Here is a 14932-nt window from a genome sequence, read left to right on the forward strand (position 1 = left end):
TGCGTGTTGCCGAGTTGTGCATATAACTTTTGTGAAAAATAAGCGAAACTTTAAAATGTCATAACTTTCTTATTTTACATCCGATTTTGAAGAAAATTTCAACGTTATTCTTGTTTGATTTTTCTCTATTGATTCAAATCAACATTTTTCTGGGGTAGACTTGACATTTAAAAAGTTGATATTGGTTCAGTATGATGATGCTGTAAGCTATGTTTTCTGCAGAGAGTGCGAGGGGGTGCATAACTGTAAACCTCTTCCATTTCTTTGAAAATGATCATTTTTCTTTTAGTTATAACTTATTACAAATGACATGTATTTGTAGTTGATGTGACTGGGGGGGGGGGGTGTTTCACAAAGATTTAAGCATGACCTAGAGTCGCACTGAAATACCGAGTTGCGTACGGTATGAAAGGCTTGACCGCATTGGTCAGATGATCGTGTCATGAGAACGCGCACTACTGTGTAGCTATCGGTAAGCTCCCGCGTTGCATATCCTGTATGCATCGGCATTTAAGTGCGACTCAAGTCATACTTAAATCTTTGTGAAACACCCCCCCCCCCCCCCCAGGGCTGTACAATATTTCATATTTAGGTATTGAATTATCACCTGCTGTAATGTCACATTAATGTCACATCCCCATGATCAGTTCCTCAGGTTATATCATTTACAATAGACAGTGGGGAAGTGTTTGTTAGACATGTTTATGACCCTTTCCCTGGATCTCTTGGGATGGGTGAGAATAATTTTTTCGATTTTATACCTTTTTTCGAAATGGGATGCAGCAGATGTATGTCACAACTACGATTTGTCTTTTCTACAATATCATGAGAAATGTGTATCATGTATCCAGTATCTTATATCTGTCAGTATTATGTATTTTTACCGGCATATGATATTACTTGTTGAAATGAACTAAGGGTATTGATGTATGCAGTGTCTTCACCAGTCTTTATTAAGATGTTCCTGCACACACATGGAATTTTTAGATGTTGTTTAATAATGACACCATTCAAAACTGAATTTTTCTTCTGGAAAGTCCATTTTGCATTTTAACAATTTTCAACTCCAGAGATTTCACATTTTATCGTTTTGGCCTAACAATCTCCTTACTAGAGTCACTGGTTACCATGGTTTTCTATGCATTAACTTCAAACATGTAGAATCATTTTTTAACATCACTAATACATTTCATGGATTAATTTCTCTCCCTCTCTCCCATTTTCCTTCCCTTTCTTCATCCCTTTTTCCATCCCTTGAACCGGTCAATGGCCGACTGTTAATCCTATGATGTTGACAACTTACTGTAAAATCTGCCACCTGGTGTGGATAATCTCCATTTAATCCTGGTACCTCATCTCTTTACAATGCTTCCTGTAACTCCCCTTCTGGATCCTTGTAGAAGGAGCCAAGTTCTTACGTTACAAGCAGCTTTCGGATTTCTCAGACACTCATAGAGGGTGTCAGCTGTAGTCCTATGTCTAAAGGAACTAGTGATGATCATTCACTTTTGGAAACATTTGCACCGAGTCCTTTTAGAGAGAAGTTGCATCAAGAGGACGAAAGTGATAACTCTCTTGTGAAAGGAGGAGGAAACCCTCACCCTTCCTACCACAATCCCGGGCCTTCTCTTGAGAATCCTAGTCAACAAAACCCTGGTACCCCTGAGCACAGTCCAGAGCATCTCCTTCAAGGGTCAGGAAAAGAAAATCCCCATCCGCAACAGAACCCTTTGCCCCAAGTCCAGCATAATCCAGTCAGTCATGAAGATTGCAATCCTGGAAATCCCAGTGGCCACAATCCTGGAAATCCCAGTGGCCACAATCCTGGAAATCCCAGTGGCCACAATCCTGGAAATCCCAGTGGCCACAATCCTGGAAATCCCAGTGGCCACAATCCTGGAAATCCCAGTGGCCACAATCCTGAAAATCCCAGTGGCCACAATCCTGGAAATCCCAGTGGTCACAATCCTGGAAACCCCAGTGGCCATAGTCCTAGAAATCCTAGCAGTCATAATCCTGGAAATCCTGATGGTCATAACCCTGGAAATCCCAGTAGTCATAATCCTGGAAACCCTGATGGCCACAACCCTGGCAATCCCAGTAGACATAATCCTGGAAATACTAGCTGTCACAATCCTGGAAGTCCTAAAGACAACCTCCCTCAAACTCCAGTTGGCCATAATCCTGAAAATCCTGACCATCCCATGAAACACAATCCTGGAAGTCCCACAGTCCACAATCCTGGAAATCCCAAAGACCACAATCCCGGAAGCCCCAAAGGCCACAATCCCAGAAGCCCTAAAGGCCACAACCCTGGAAGCCCTAAAGACCACAATCCTGGAAATCCCAAAGACCATGGTCCTAAGTCACAAGGAATAGAAAACCCTCATCCAAAAGAAGAGGAAACACAAGCAAGTTCCAGTCCTCACCATGTGAAATCCCCAGGCCCGTTTGACAAGCCCAACCCATTCCTTAATCCTGCTGGAAAGCCTAATCCATTCAGGGACTCTACAAGTCCTGTCTCCTATACAGACACGCGACCTAAGTACAAACCAATCACTTCTCCCATTAAAAGTCCTGTTACATCTCCAAAACCGAAGCAGTACCCTGACATTCCCCCAAAGCGTCGTCCACTTTCCCCGAAATCCCCTAGTTCGGAACATTCTTCAGATGATGAGGAAATAGCAAAGGCTAAAGCAAGTTTAGAAGCTCGGTCAGAAGTCCTCAAATTTAATAGGGTTAAGGGTCGCGACACCAGCCGCTTCCAAGCCAATCCATTCTTTCAGCAGCAGCAGCAACAAAAGCCAACTGCTCCTGAAGTGAAGACAAAAACCCTGACACAGCTGCTGTCTTCCCAGAAGGTTGTTTCAAAGGCCAAAGTTGCGTCACCTCCGCCACCCATCTCGAGCTCACCGCCTTCCTTCAGCCCTGTAAAGTCTCCCCTCTCACCTGAGGTATCCTATATAAATCCAGAGACCACATTGACATCATCAGTGAGTCTTGTCTCGACAGCATCATGCCTTTCCTCTTCTCAGTGTAACCCTACACTCCGACTCCTTTATTCATCCTCAGTATTTGCTTGCTTTTGATATCATCATCCAGACTCTTCTATATAGCTCTTGTGCTGTAACCATGGGCCCAGTTGAGGTCCTCCACATGTTCAGTTCACCCATTCACAGATTGTCATTTTATTTTTCATTCTTCCATAGAACCATATAGTCTGAACTCGTATGATTTAATCTTCTGTCTAGTTGTGACATGTGAATGTAATTGGTTAAATTATTTGACCTTGTGAACAAAACAGTATCTATCCCTTCTGATAGTTCAGTTCTTTTCATTTCCTGCTTCTGTGGATAACAAACATGCCTCATTCAATGTATGGAAAGTTCTCTCAAAACCAGGGATATCTTCAAGTACTCAAATACTTGATATCATCCATAAAATTAACAATTTTTCCTTGGCATCCTTCACTTTTGTGCAAATCATTTTGGAAGAGGCATTTTGGTTCCACAAAAGCAATTGATATTTCATTTTCATTTTGATATGTTTTCTGCAATTAATTTTTTAAATCATATATTAGAAGTTGAAAGGGTTTTGACTCTGTCAAAAAATTACATATCTGGAAGCCTTTCTACTTCAATTAGATGATACCCTGACCTTTTACACTATACCAGCACTTTTTGTTATGAGCACACACTGCCTCTTAGTTTTCTTTCACTTTTCTGAGATAGTTCCCTCATAAATCATACCAGCACACTCTGTTGATGTCAAGTTCACTCATTTAAGTAATCTTTCTATATTGCTAGTAGACTGCACCTGATCTTGAGTTACCTTATCACATTTGTTTATCACAGTGATTCTACCTAACCCTTGTTTGACAAGATTGTGTAATTTCTGTTTCATTGTCAGAATTACTTTAATTTTTATTTATTACTAGTTCATTCATAACCTTCAGTGTAACTACCTGACCCCTGTTTGACGAGATTGTGTCATTCTTGTTTCATTGAATTACTTTAATTTCTATTTATTACTAGTTCATAACCTTCATTGTATCATCATTACCCCTATTCCTATCATCATCACCTTCATCATTTTTCATCAACGTTTCTGTTCATTCCTTATTGTGTTGCATCGTTTTTCTGAAGGGCAATTTAGTGAAATTTGTTCTGTTCAAAAATTTATTCAAGGAATAAATTTGTGTGATCCAAGATTAAGATGAACATTGCAAATTGATTTTTGTCTCACCTGCATAGCAGAGTGAGACTATAGGCGCCGCTTTTCCGACGGCGACGGCGACGGCGGCGGCGACGGCGGCGGCGACGGCGGCGTCAACACCAAATCTTAACCTGAGGTTAAGTTTTTGAAATGACAGCATAACTTAGAAAGTATATGGACCTAGTTCATGAAACTTGGCCATAAGGTTAATCAAGTATTACTGAACATCCTGCCTGAGTTTCATGTCACATGACCAAGGTCAAAGGTCATTTAGGGTCAATGAACTTAGACCATGTTGGGGGAATCAACATCAAAATCTTAACCTAAGGTTAAGTTTTTGAAATGTCATCATAACTTAGAAAATATATGGACCTAGTTCATGAAACTTATACATAAGGTTAATCAAGTATCACTGAACATCCTGCATGAGTTTCACGTCACATGACCAAGGTCAAAGGTCATTTAGGGTCAATGAACTTTGGCCGAATTGGGGGTATCTGTTGAATTACCATCATAACTTTGAAAGTTTATGGATCTGATTCATGAAACTTGGACATAATAGTAATCAAGTATTACTGAACATCCTGTGCAAGTTTCAGGTCACATGATCAAGGTCAAAGGTCATTTAGGGTCAATGAACTTTGGCCAAATTGGGTTTTTTGTTGAATTACAGCCATAAATTTGAAAGTGTGTTGGTCTAGTTCATAAAACTTGGACATAATAGTAATCAAGTATCACTGAACATCCTGTGCGAGTTTCAGGTCACATGATCAAGGTCAAAGGTCATGTAAGGTCAAAGAACTTTGGCCACGTTGGGGGTATTTGTTGAATTGCCATCATATCTCTATAAGTGTATTGGTCTAGTTCATAAAACGTGGAAATAAGAGTAACCAAGTATCACTGAACATCTTGTGCGAGTTATAGTAGTTTTCAAAATCAGCACTGCTGCTATATTGAATCGCGTGATGCAGGTGAGACGGCCAGAGGCATTCCACTTGTTTCTGGTTGGTGGTATTCTGACCCTATCAAGTGGCTTTTTACCTATATTTTTTTTAAATTTTGAATGAAATTAAGGGACAAAGGTTTTGTCGAACAAGCCACATTTTACATAATTTCCCTGGAGTAACTGCACAACTATGATGATACCATCCTTACCTTATATTCACAAAGGTATTTCAAGACAAATCATGGTTCGAAATGAGTGGTTTGATTATGGAAAGCCAAATGTGGCAAAATCATTTTCTTACAGTATTATTCCATCCAGCATCGTTCCTGTAAACTCAAACTCTGAAAACAAATTGGGATATAAATGGTTGTGTCTGTTACAGAATTCCAGAAATAATGGTAAATTTATGACATTTGGCTGCAGATCCCTAAGCCACTGGTTTTAAAACCCCAGTCTGGTTGAACTCGGAACACTCTTGTGAATATATGTCAGTCTAATATAGAAGACTGTTATATAAAACCCAATATGACACCTATGGAATATTTTACCAATGATTTGACAGTGACATTCCTCTCAATAACCCTTTTTTCACTTTCTAGTATGCACCTCAAACTATGTCTCTACTTTTTCCCCCACAAATTGATGTGATATTTCATTTGAGTGTAAATCATAGTGAATTTGTGACAAGTGATATTCTAGGCTTTTACCTCTACATCTTTCCAATTCTTTTTATGCAGTGGCCTTATTTGCACAATTGAGGTCACTTTGCCCCCCCCCCTAAATAAAAATAATAATGATAATAATAAATAAATGAAAAATGACAGTGGGCCTTACTATAACATCATGACTTTATTTAAAATACAAAATTGCCCGAATTTGCATCTTATAATAGCTATTGGCTTGCTGAAATAGATGAATGCATTATCAGTGTATCATAGTATGATGCCACCAATTCTCATTTCATTGTACTTTACTGTTGATTTACACACATTTCATTAAAATTAAATGCAATTTTTTCTTCAATACACTTGTATCTCCTTTGTGCAAACTTGGCTTCTTGATTTCTTACATTTTTGATGTGTATGGAACTAAGTTTGACTTTGTAATATAAAGTCTTTTTGTGTCAATCCTTGTGATCGTGTATACCAAGTTTTACTTCTATAGTCTTTTATCTTTTTCCTGTGACAATGTACTATCCAGTCAGTTGTGTTCAACTCTTTACTTTTATTTGATACCTACAGTATATACTGTACCTTCAACTTGAATTCCTAGTATGAATGAATATTCATGAAATTGTTCAAAGCTTGTTGACTTGTAAATCTTTGTATAGCAAATCTCTTCTTTATTGGATATTTGAAAGTGGTTTATCCACTGTGGAATTGCAGTAGCATGATTTTAGTTCAATACAAAAATATATCTTCATCCTACTTTAGTATTTTTACTATAGGGTGTATTTTCAAAAATTAAGAATTCTGGTTTTATTTGTATTCAAAATTTTTGTGAATATTCAACATCATTTAAATTCTATAATTTTGACCCCTTTCAACTACAATTCCAACCTGATGTCTATATGAAAAATATATATGTTTAAAAAAGAAACCACATTCTTTTTGTGTGTATTAGTGTATGCTACATTTGATGTATAGCATGTAACTTCTTTTGTTTATTTTCATTTGAAATGAATTTGTCTTTCTTTGTCAAAATTTGATTTACAAGCCCACACCTCCAGAAGATGAAAAGGTACTATGGCCATGTAGAAATTAAAAAAAAAATCAGGTTTTCCCTTGTATGTTGGGAAAAAGAATTATTCAGTTGAAAAAGTTTATATTGGGTAAGAAAATTGTTCAGAATTTGTATGAGGGGAAGAGTCGATAGAGTGGGTATTTCATTACCTATTTGCTGAAGTCCAGTGCGATTTCACATTAATATTGGAGTTACTACCTTTTAGAACTTATTGAACCTGTCCATCTTGTTGATTTATATCCAACACATTAAACAGTGGAAATATCATTTTGTCATTATTTTCACCATTGAATTCAATCACATACTTTGCATGCAAGGATTTTTTTAAATGATGAACCAATATGACATGAGAATTTTAGGAGTATCTCAAGGCTAGAATAAAACACAAGAAATGCATTATTACGCTTTAAAACTAGTTACACTTGAGTCACCATATCCCTGTAGCATGAAGCTTAGTGATTGTTTGTGAGAGTTTATTTCTACGATTGATTGCATTGATTATTACATACATTCAATCATAAAAGTCAGCTCTACAATTAATCGCTAGGCATTATGATACAGGGCCCAGTTTATTATTTGATAGCTACACGTGACCTGCTACTCTGAGCATTTATAATGCCCCCATCACACTTATTCGGAATCAGCAGGAATCAAGCAGAAGCCTGAAAGAATAAAATATTCAAAAAATCTAAAAAAATTTGGGAGGAACTTATGAATTCACCAAACTGGAGTTAAAATTCAGTAAATTGACCATGTGTATCATCATACACTAGTCAAAATGAACCGCAATGGAGTCAGATTGATAATTCGTGCTACGTTCTCGGACATTCTAGGGGCATTCTAAATATCCTGACTGCATTCTGAGTGCATTCGAAATATTTTTGTCATTTCTTTTGGCCGTCCCGAAGGTTTTGGTCATGTTCAAAACATTCGAGGGATATTTTCGAACGGTGTTCGAAGTAGATTTAAATGACCAACTGGTGGTCAAACAATAGTCCTTTCATTCAGGCCAATTCTGCTTGATTCGGAATAAGTGTGATGGGGGCTTAAGCAAGATTTTATCATCGAATGCACCAAGAACTAAGAATGCCTCACATTGCTATAAACAATCAATTTTATACCATTTTGAATTGTACGAGTGGTACGTATGTATGTATATTAGTTGACACTCACATCATAATGCGCTTGCCAATATCATCTTCACAATCATCTTTTCACAAATTACTAGTCTGTTATTACAACTGCAGTGCCTTGCCGGTTCACTTGTATGATGTGCACACTTATTCGGAGCGGCTGTTACATGCATCAAGCTAGGAATGAATCACCATATGCATTTGCTCTGCATTTAACATGTATCATTTGGCATCATGATAAAACTGCAAGGAGGGTTCATGCAAAGAGCCATCAAGTTAAACTTTTCTTTGATTGTATATTATTAATGTAAGTTAAGGAACATTACTCGTATGCAATAGCCTTTGTCGTTATATTGCGTAGATTCTGTGCGCATAATATGACACAACAAACATGCAAGCTTTGGTTTTGAATGGCACTGCAATGTGCTTGTGAGAACTTCAATATGAGCTGTATAGAATATCTCAGCACATCTTATTCATTAATTGATGTACTTCTTCCTCACGTACCGGTATTTGGGTATGCAATTGGCAGTGGTTGAAAGTTCCCTTAAAGGCCACACTGGCCACCAAAGTTCAGTTTGGGAGTACATGATTTATCAAAGCGATGTCGCGCATAGAGTACTGGGACTCCTGCATGCTAGCTAGCTCACCCCCCCCCCCACGATCACAGGAATCAAGTGTTCACTCTGTGCTTGATGTATGCTGTGAATAACGCTTTGTTTTACGTTTTCTTTCCTCTTGATAGCCTGCGTCGGACGGTCCAGAGCCCTCAAAACTAGCCTTCAAAGACAAGTGGAAACGGTTTGAACAACAGATCGATGAGCAGTCGCATTCTACACCTAAGACAAGTAAGTTCAAGGAGAGTCTGAATTCATTCCTCATCACAGAATTGATGTCTACAGATGATTCTGCCGGAGTCAAATTTCTTGGGACCATACCAATTCATTTGACGGAGGCAAAAATTTGACTTTGAAGATGTCATCAACACATTTTTTGCATATTCTTGCATGAAATAATGCTTCAAGTTTGGTCATTATTTGATTTCTGGAAGGTCGACTTATCCAGAGTCTTAACGTGTATCTCTTCATAGAGAACTCCAACCATGAAATTCAGGGATTTCTTCAATAATATAAAAAAGTGAACTTGATCCCATGGCATTAAAATGTATTATTGTAACTTTGCTATCCAATGAAAACTTCTCTAGAATATTTGGTTTGATTGGCTAATTGAACATTGCTACCATGGTAGTTACCACTGCATGAAAATGTTACCATTAGAGTAAAATTTATCATGTTTATATTAATATTCATAGTAGTTTTTATTAGAGCTTGCCTTAGTCTGGCCAAAACTGCCTTTACATGAATTAAATCTGTGGAATGAGTTTCTTAGTAAATGAGGAAAATGTGTCATTGTATTAAGTGGAAATATACAGAATTAAAAAAAAATCAGGGTTGCTTCCTTTTGTCATGGGATGGCAAAAATAAGTTGAATACCTCATGTGTCTATTCTGATGCATTGAGGGTATTATTCATCTCCAGGGATACCTCTAATTGTGACCTTTCTTTATTATTGTTGCCTTGTTTTTATCCAGATACCAAGAAAGTATCTCTAGTCAGTGATCAAGACCTTCAGAAGATCAAAGAGGATGAACAGAAGAAGGTATCAACGATGTCACCTGATGATCTTCTGAACTACTCACAGGGTGGCCTAGATGAGAATAATACATTCAATGCCAGGTAGGTGCTTCCATTGGTGTATCAAGGTGTATTCCTTGGTTTATGATCAGGTGTTTTCTTTGATGTATATATATATATATATATATATATATATATATATATATATATATATATATATATATATATATATAGTTACATGTATATATATACGTAAGGTATCAACGATGTCACCTGATGATCTTCTGAACTACTCACAGGGTGGCCTAGATGAGAATAATACATTCAATGCCAGGTAGGTGCTTCCATTGGTGTATCAAGGTGTATTCCTTGGTTTATGATCAGGTGTTTTCTTTGATGTATATATATATATATATATATATATATAGTTACATGTATATATATATACGTAAGGTATCAACGATGTCACCTGATGATCTTCTGAACTACTCACAGGGTGGCCTAGATGAGAATAATACATTCAATGCCAGGTAGGTGTTCTATTGGTGTATCAAGGTGTATTCTCAGGTGTTTTCTTTATATCTATATGTTTATTCATTGGTGTATGCTTTGGTGTTTATTTTTGTGTAGTGATGGTGGTGGTGTTGATGATGATGATGATGGTGATATTTGGTGGTGGTGGTTGTGGTGATGATGGTGACGGTGATGATGACGACGATGATGATGATGATGGTGATGGCGATGATGATGATGGTGATGATGATGATGATGATGATGATGATGATGAAGAAGAAGAATAATAGATGATGATGACGATGGTGATGATATTGATGATGATGATGATGATGATGATGATGATGAAGAAGAATAATAGATGATGATGACGATGGTGATGATATTGATGATGATGATAATGGTGACGGTGATGATGACGACGATGATGATGACGATGATGGTGGTGGTGGTGGTGGATGATAATGATGATGATGCTGGTGCAATCATAATTATATGTCAGTGTGTTGATAATGATCAGGAAATTAATCTTTTCTCCTATACAGTATATCAATTAGTCCCATTGGTGCAAAGAAAGATAACAACTCTGAATTAACAGCATCGGAGCTCAGGTCAAGAGAAGCTGACGTGAAAGCATTGTTAAGAGCTGCAAGGTTAGTTGAAGAAACATGGGGTTGGTATGACAATAATGACGACTGAGTTAACATCAGGTTTAAACATAATTGCCAGTTTAAGCAATCTGAAAATGAGTTTGAACAGGATCCACAATGACTACCAAAATGGTTTCATTTATGAGTAAATAGATATTCTGAAAAAGAGTTTGTAATTGCTGAGAAATGGACATTATCCTATGAATTTTTGTTTAAAAAAAAAAATTAATCCTGGTGTGAAAACTCGGTCCAAAGCTTAATTTTCGAATGAAATAAGAAGGAAATGATAATACAGTGTTCAAATATTTCAATGGGTTATTTGGTCCAATGTCTTTGACATGAATATTGAAAATGGATATGAATCTTAGCATTCCATAGAAGTCTTATCCCCCCATCATGTTTGAATTGCTCATCTCACTTTTCCTTACTTTTCATTTTATTCTACTTATCTCCGTTTCGTTTATCTAAATATTATGAAGTTCATGATTGCACAAAAATATATTTGTATGAATACGGTATAGGGATGAGCCAATGATTCTTTGTCTGTTTTTCCTTAGGATAAAAGCGCTAGAAGACGATGCATTACAAGCTGAAAGGGTGCTTCATAAAACACAAGAAATCAACAAACTGAAATCACCAGAATCACAAGGTATGCCAATTTCAGTTTGTTCTTAAAGTAGTTTTAGTTTGTTCGTTTTGTGGGTTGTTCTAGACCAGTACATAATCGATTTAACAACTTTCTTGATATAGCAATGTCCTTTAGCCAATGAAAATTACCTTATAGCTGGTTATATCACTATCAGTTTGAGATAAAAGCACCTTTTTATCTTTACCAGGAATCAGATCTCCTGGGCCCGTATTCCATAAACGAGATAAGCATGCTTAAGTCAAAAATCTAAGCATTTTGTCTTAGTTTTCTGTCTAAGACAAAATTCTTAGCCAAAACGCGTATTCCATAAAGAAATGGCTAAGAATTTTGTCTAAGAATTTGGCTAAGAATTTTTGCGCGACTAAGACAGATTTAGGATGAATGGCTAAGTAACTTTTCTTAAATATGCAGAGTCTGTATTTCATAAATTCTACATGGCTAAGAATTTTGCCCTAACTTTAAGACAGTTGTGAGTTGTCTTAATTGCTTTAAGACAACGTTTAAATCCAACAAATCATGGCCATTTTTTTTTTAGAATTTATACCTATATTGCATTTCGAGCTACTTCCTCAGTTTTTAACCGATTTTCATGAAATTTGGAACACACATTGGTCTTAAGGTAAGGAGGTGTAAGAATTTTTTTTTTGCTTTTTCAGAAATTGTGTTGCCATGGTAACAGTATATTATGGCCAAAATTTAAAATTTAGATTACTTCATCGGTTTTCTACCAATTCTCATGAAAGTTGGCTCACACATTGGATTTGAGGAAAAGATGTGCAAGACACAATTTTGCATGTGTCGGAAATTGTGTTGCCATGGTAACAGTATATTATGGCAAAAATTATGTATAAATCTTGCTATTCCAACTACTTCCTCAGTTTTTAACCAATTCTCATGAAATGTGGCACAAACATTAGTCTTGATGTGAAGATGTGCAAAACATATTTTATGCCTATATACAAAAATTGTGTTGCCATGGTAACAACATATTAAATAATGAAAATTAGGTGAAAAATTTGTGGTTTTAACAAGTTTACAATATTTCAACCACTTCTCATGATGTTTGCCACAGACATAAGTCTTGAGGTAAAGATGTGCAAGACACATTTTCGCATGTGTCGGAAATTGTGTTGCCATGGTAACTGCATATTAGGGCAAAAATTATGTAAAAATCTTGCAGTTCCAACGACTTCTTCAGTTTTTAATCAATTATCATGAAATGTGGCACAAACGTTAGTCTTGATGTGAAGATGTGCAAAGTATATTTTATGCCTTTATACAAAATTGCGTTGCCATGGCAACAAATAAAATAACAAAAACTAGATGAAAATCTTGTAATTTGAATTACTTTATCAGTTTTCAACTGGTCAATTCTCCTAAAATGTTGGCGCACACAATAGTCTTGAGTTGAAGATGTCTAAGATATACTTTTGCCTGTATCAGAATTCGTGTTGCTATGGTAACAACATATTATATAAAGAAATTAGGTGAAAATCTTGTGGTTTGAATCCCTTTATTAGTTTTACCAATTCTTATAAAAGTTGGCTCACACATTGATTTTGAGGTGTAGATCTGCAAGACATATATTTGAAAATTTGTTGCCATGGTAACAGCATATCAGGTCAATAAATGTGTAAACAGCATGATGTGTATTGAACTACTTCTTCATTTTATGACATTGGCCTATATGTCCATGAAATGTAGGTTTTGAGCTAAAATAATCTGCAAGACACATTTTCTCATTCATCAAAATATGTGTTTGTGTGATAACTACATGTATACGCCAAAAAAGATTAAGACAATGGTCAATGCTAATATTTGTTTGGCTACATAGAGAACTACATGTAGCTGAGGGCTTAGTTCTATTTTTTTTTTTTTTTTTTTTTGGGGGGGGGGGGCTAGACCTCAAGATTTCGAACTACAGCCCCTAGTTTAGATCTAAGCCTAGATCAAGATTCTTTAGTCCTAGAAATAATCCAATGCTAGATCCCTAGCCTACTTCCTTTCTCAGGCCTAACGTTAGATGAGTAGAACTAGACTAGATCTAGCCTACATTTACTATTTTTAGATCTAGAATCTACATTGAGATAAGAGTCTACAAGTCTCTAGATCTAGACCTATTACTATGACCCTATGTACACCTAGATTGGTATAGTTCTAGATCTAGATAGGGTCTAACTTTTAGTCTAAGTGAGTAAGTCATTTAGTCTAGATCTAGGCCTAGGTTAGAGATTTCTAGATCAAACAGTAGAATAGATCAGCAAGTCCTAACGTTAGGGCTACCGGATAGGCTAGAAATAAAATCTAGAATGAATAGAAGAAAGCACAGGCTAGGCCGCCTAGGCCCTAGATCTAAATTCTTATATAAATCTAGGCCCTAGTCTAGACTGAGCTGTTGCCAGTGTTGGTCTAGGTTTAGGCCTGTTTTCTAGTCCTGGAAACCTAGATCTAAACAAGTCCTCAAAATGTATAAAATAAAAACTCCAAACAAACAGATGGACCTAAAGCAGGAGTAGATCTAGATAGATGTCTAGACTACTACTACTAGGACTAGATCTAACTTTAGGCATAGTTGGCAAGCAATGCATAGCGATATATCTAACGTTAGCACTGTTGACAGGAATAACCGTCGTTTCTGGGGATTTATTTAAAAGTTTCTGACATTTACTGTCATATCACATTGGTGAGACTAGGCCAACGTAACGTTAGACTGTTTAGACTTTAGTGTCGTACTCGTAATACTAAAATAGCGGAACAACCAAAATACAGTCGGAGACTGAAGCTTTTGGTCTAAGTCAGATCTATTTCTAGACCTACAAGTAGATCTAGATAGATCTATCTCTGTCTTAAGGCTAAGCCAGGCTAAGTCCTGCATGTTCTAGGCCTAGACCAATACTAATATAGGCCCTAGGTCTATCGTTAGATCTAGGCCTATGTAGCTTCAGTCTCAGTTGCTCCACTCCGGCACTAGACTAACAAAGTTACGTTTTGCTTCAGCCTTCAGGAAAGTAAAAAGTAAAAACAATGTTCAATTCTCCTCCAAACAGACGGATATTAGTTGTAGATCTTGGGCCTAGGCTAGATCTAGGCCTAATGTTAGACCCAAGACTAGTCTCAAAAGTTACAAATGTTTTCCCTTAGACCCTAGGTCTACTTCAACTGAAGTAGAATAAAGATGTCGAGAGGAATCTACCCTATTCCATTGAGATTTTGACAAACAATACATGAAAAGTAATGAATGGGACTGATACATAAAAAACTGTGCAAGTCACTCGGTTTGGGATTGAAATGTTTTGGTAATTAACAAAATATAAAATAATCTGAATAAAGAATTCTTACCATATATGGGTGATGAATGCTCTTCTTTTACTACAATAGTTGTAATTAGTTTCAATAAAATCAAACTTGTTAAGAAAAAACAACTTCAATGACATTTTTGCTATTTTGTT

At 36.6% G+C, this 14932-nt stretch overlaps 1 protein-coding gene across 1 annotated transcript in view; it reads left to right on the forward strand.

Moving 5' to 3' along the window:
* Nucleotides 1-14932, forward strand: part of LOC129262810 (protein scribble homolog) — a 51212-nt gene that overhangs the window by 27847 nt on the left and 8433 nt on the right. Inside the window, exons 16-21 of the mRNA XM_064104672.1 lie at nt 1401-2993; nt 6878-6901; nt 8783-8885; nt 9629-9773; nt 10730-10837; nt 11392-11483. Of these exons, the coding sequence (XP_063960742.1) occupies nt 1401-2993; nt 6878-6901; nt 8783-8885; nt 9629-9773; nt 10730-10837; nt 11392-11483 (2065 nt within the window). The remainder of the gene's footprint in view (nt 1-1400; nt 2994-6877; nt 6902-8782; nt 8886-9628; nt 9774-10729; nt 10838-11391; nt 11484-14932) is intronic.

This window comes from Lytechinus pictus, chromosome 1 (assembly GCF_037042905.1).
Source record: "Lytechinus pictus isolate F3 Inbred chromosome 1, Lp3.0, whole genome shotgun sequence".
Classification (NCBI taxonomy): Eukaryota; Metazoa; Echinodermata; class Echinoidea; order Temnopleuroida; family Toxopneustidae; genus Lytechinus; species Lytechinus pictus.